Genomic DNA, 1,303 nt, shown 5'->3' with positions numbered 1-1,303 from the left:
GTTGTGGGTCGAGACCCCAGGATTGTGGCATGTGACACCAACGCGCGGGCTGGGCAGCGGCGTCATCAGGGTGCCGCGCCGACGCTTGGAAAAATCTTAGTTTGCACAGGCTGAAGGAGCCCGGGCGCTGTTTTGGGGGGGGGAGGGTCGACAGAGGAGGCACCACGCGGCTGGCGCGCCCCTAGACGCGCAGCCGCCGCCGGCGCCCCCGCCGAGCGCTGACGTCACGGTGACGTCACCAGCCCCCCACGCGACCCCCCTCCCCGGGACCCACCTCGAGTAGTTTGCCCACCAGCCCCGCATGAACCCAGCCGCCCCCTGCCGCCGGTACAGCGCCGCGGCGCACGCGAGCGGCCCGCCGCCCGCGCGGCCGGATACAAACATGTGTGTCTTCACGACATCGATGGGGTTGGTGGCCGTGGTGCTCGCCAGGCCAGTGATGAGGGAGCACGCCAGGTGGGTGGCCGCGGTGTCGCCCCAGCCGGTGGACGCCATGACGCGCCGCTTGGTCTCGTCGTAGGTGGCTGGCGGGTGACGCCGCGGCGCGGCCGCGCGGTAACAGAGGGGACCACGAGTGCAGGGAGACGGAAAAATGGAGACGGGTGGGTTGGGGGGGGGGACTGTGTTAATGGATGGGTCGGATGTTGATTACGGGATGGTATTGACTGGGAAAAGTCACCATGGGCCGCGCCCTAGGGCATGGCAGGCTGCGAGGGCTCCAATTGACTGCAGGGGGGTTGGGAGGCGCCGGGCGGTGGAATTGGGGAGGGATCAAGTAGCAGGGGGCGGAGGGCAGCGACTCACCGCATTGCGATGCGGTCAGGACCGCTGCACGGACCTGGGTGTGTGATGCGTTGAGGGGCGAGGCAGTTTGTGTGTGTGTGTGTGCGTGTGTGTGTGTGTGTGTGCGTATGTGTGTGTGTGTGTTGTGTGTGTGTGTTGTGTGTGTGATTTTGTGTGGGGGAGGGAGGGGAGGGCGCGGCAGGGAAGGGAAGAGGAGGTGGAGGAGGGAGAGGGACGGAAAGCATGGGAAGGAGAGGCGGCGTGGAAGCGACGTGGACAGGGCGGCAAGAGCAGGGCAGAAAATGGGGGGGGGATGGATGGCAGGGCGGAGAGGCGGTTTGGACGGGGCTGCAAGAGCAGGGCAGAAAATGGCGGCCTTGCGGCGCGGCGGGGCGACGTGCCGCGGCATCCAGGAAGGGGGGCAGACCAGACGGTCTGGGTGGAGCATGCGTGGCGAATCGAGTGATGCATGTCGGGTTGCCGCATCGGCGGTCGGGGGCCGCAGGGGCGGCGCGCGCGC

At 67.9% G+C, this 1,303-nt stretch overlaps 1 protein-coding gene across 1 annotated transcript in view; it reads right to left on the bottom strand.

Moving 5' to 3' along the window:
• Positions 1-96: 96 nt before the first annotated feature.
• Positions 97-1,303, bottom strand: part of MNEG_14151 (Kidney carrier protein 1) — a gene marked incomplete at both ends in the record, with an annotated part of 3,799 nt that continues 2,592 nt past the window's right edge. Inside the window, 3 exons of the mRNA XM_014037377.1 lie at positions 97-127; positions 275-524; positions 805-838. Coding sequence (XP_013892831.1) covers positions 97-127; positions 275-524; positions 805-838 — 315 coding nt within the window. The remainder of the gene's footprint in view (positions 128-274; positions 525-804; positions 839-1,303) is intronic.

This window comes from Monoraphidium neglectum (assembly GCF_000611645.1).
Source record: "Monoraphidium neglectum strain SAG 48.87 unplaced genomic scaffold scaffold04289, whole genome shotgun sequence".
Classification (NCBI taxonomy): Eukaryota; Viridiplantae; Chlorophyta; class Chlorophyceae; order Sphaeropleales; family Selenastraceae; genus Monoraphidium; species Monoraphidium neglectum.
Note: the sequence above shows the minus strand (reverse complement) of the source record. Positions and strands in the feature narration are given on the sequence as shown.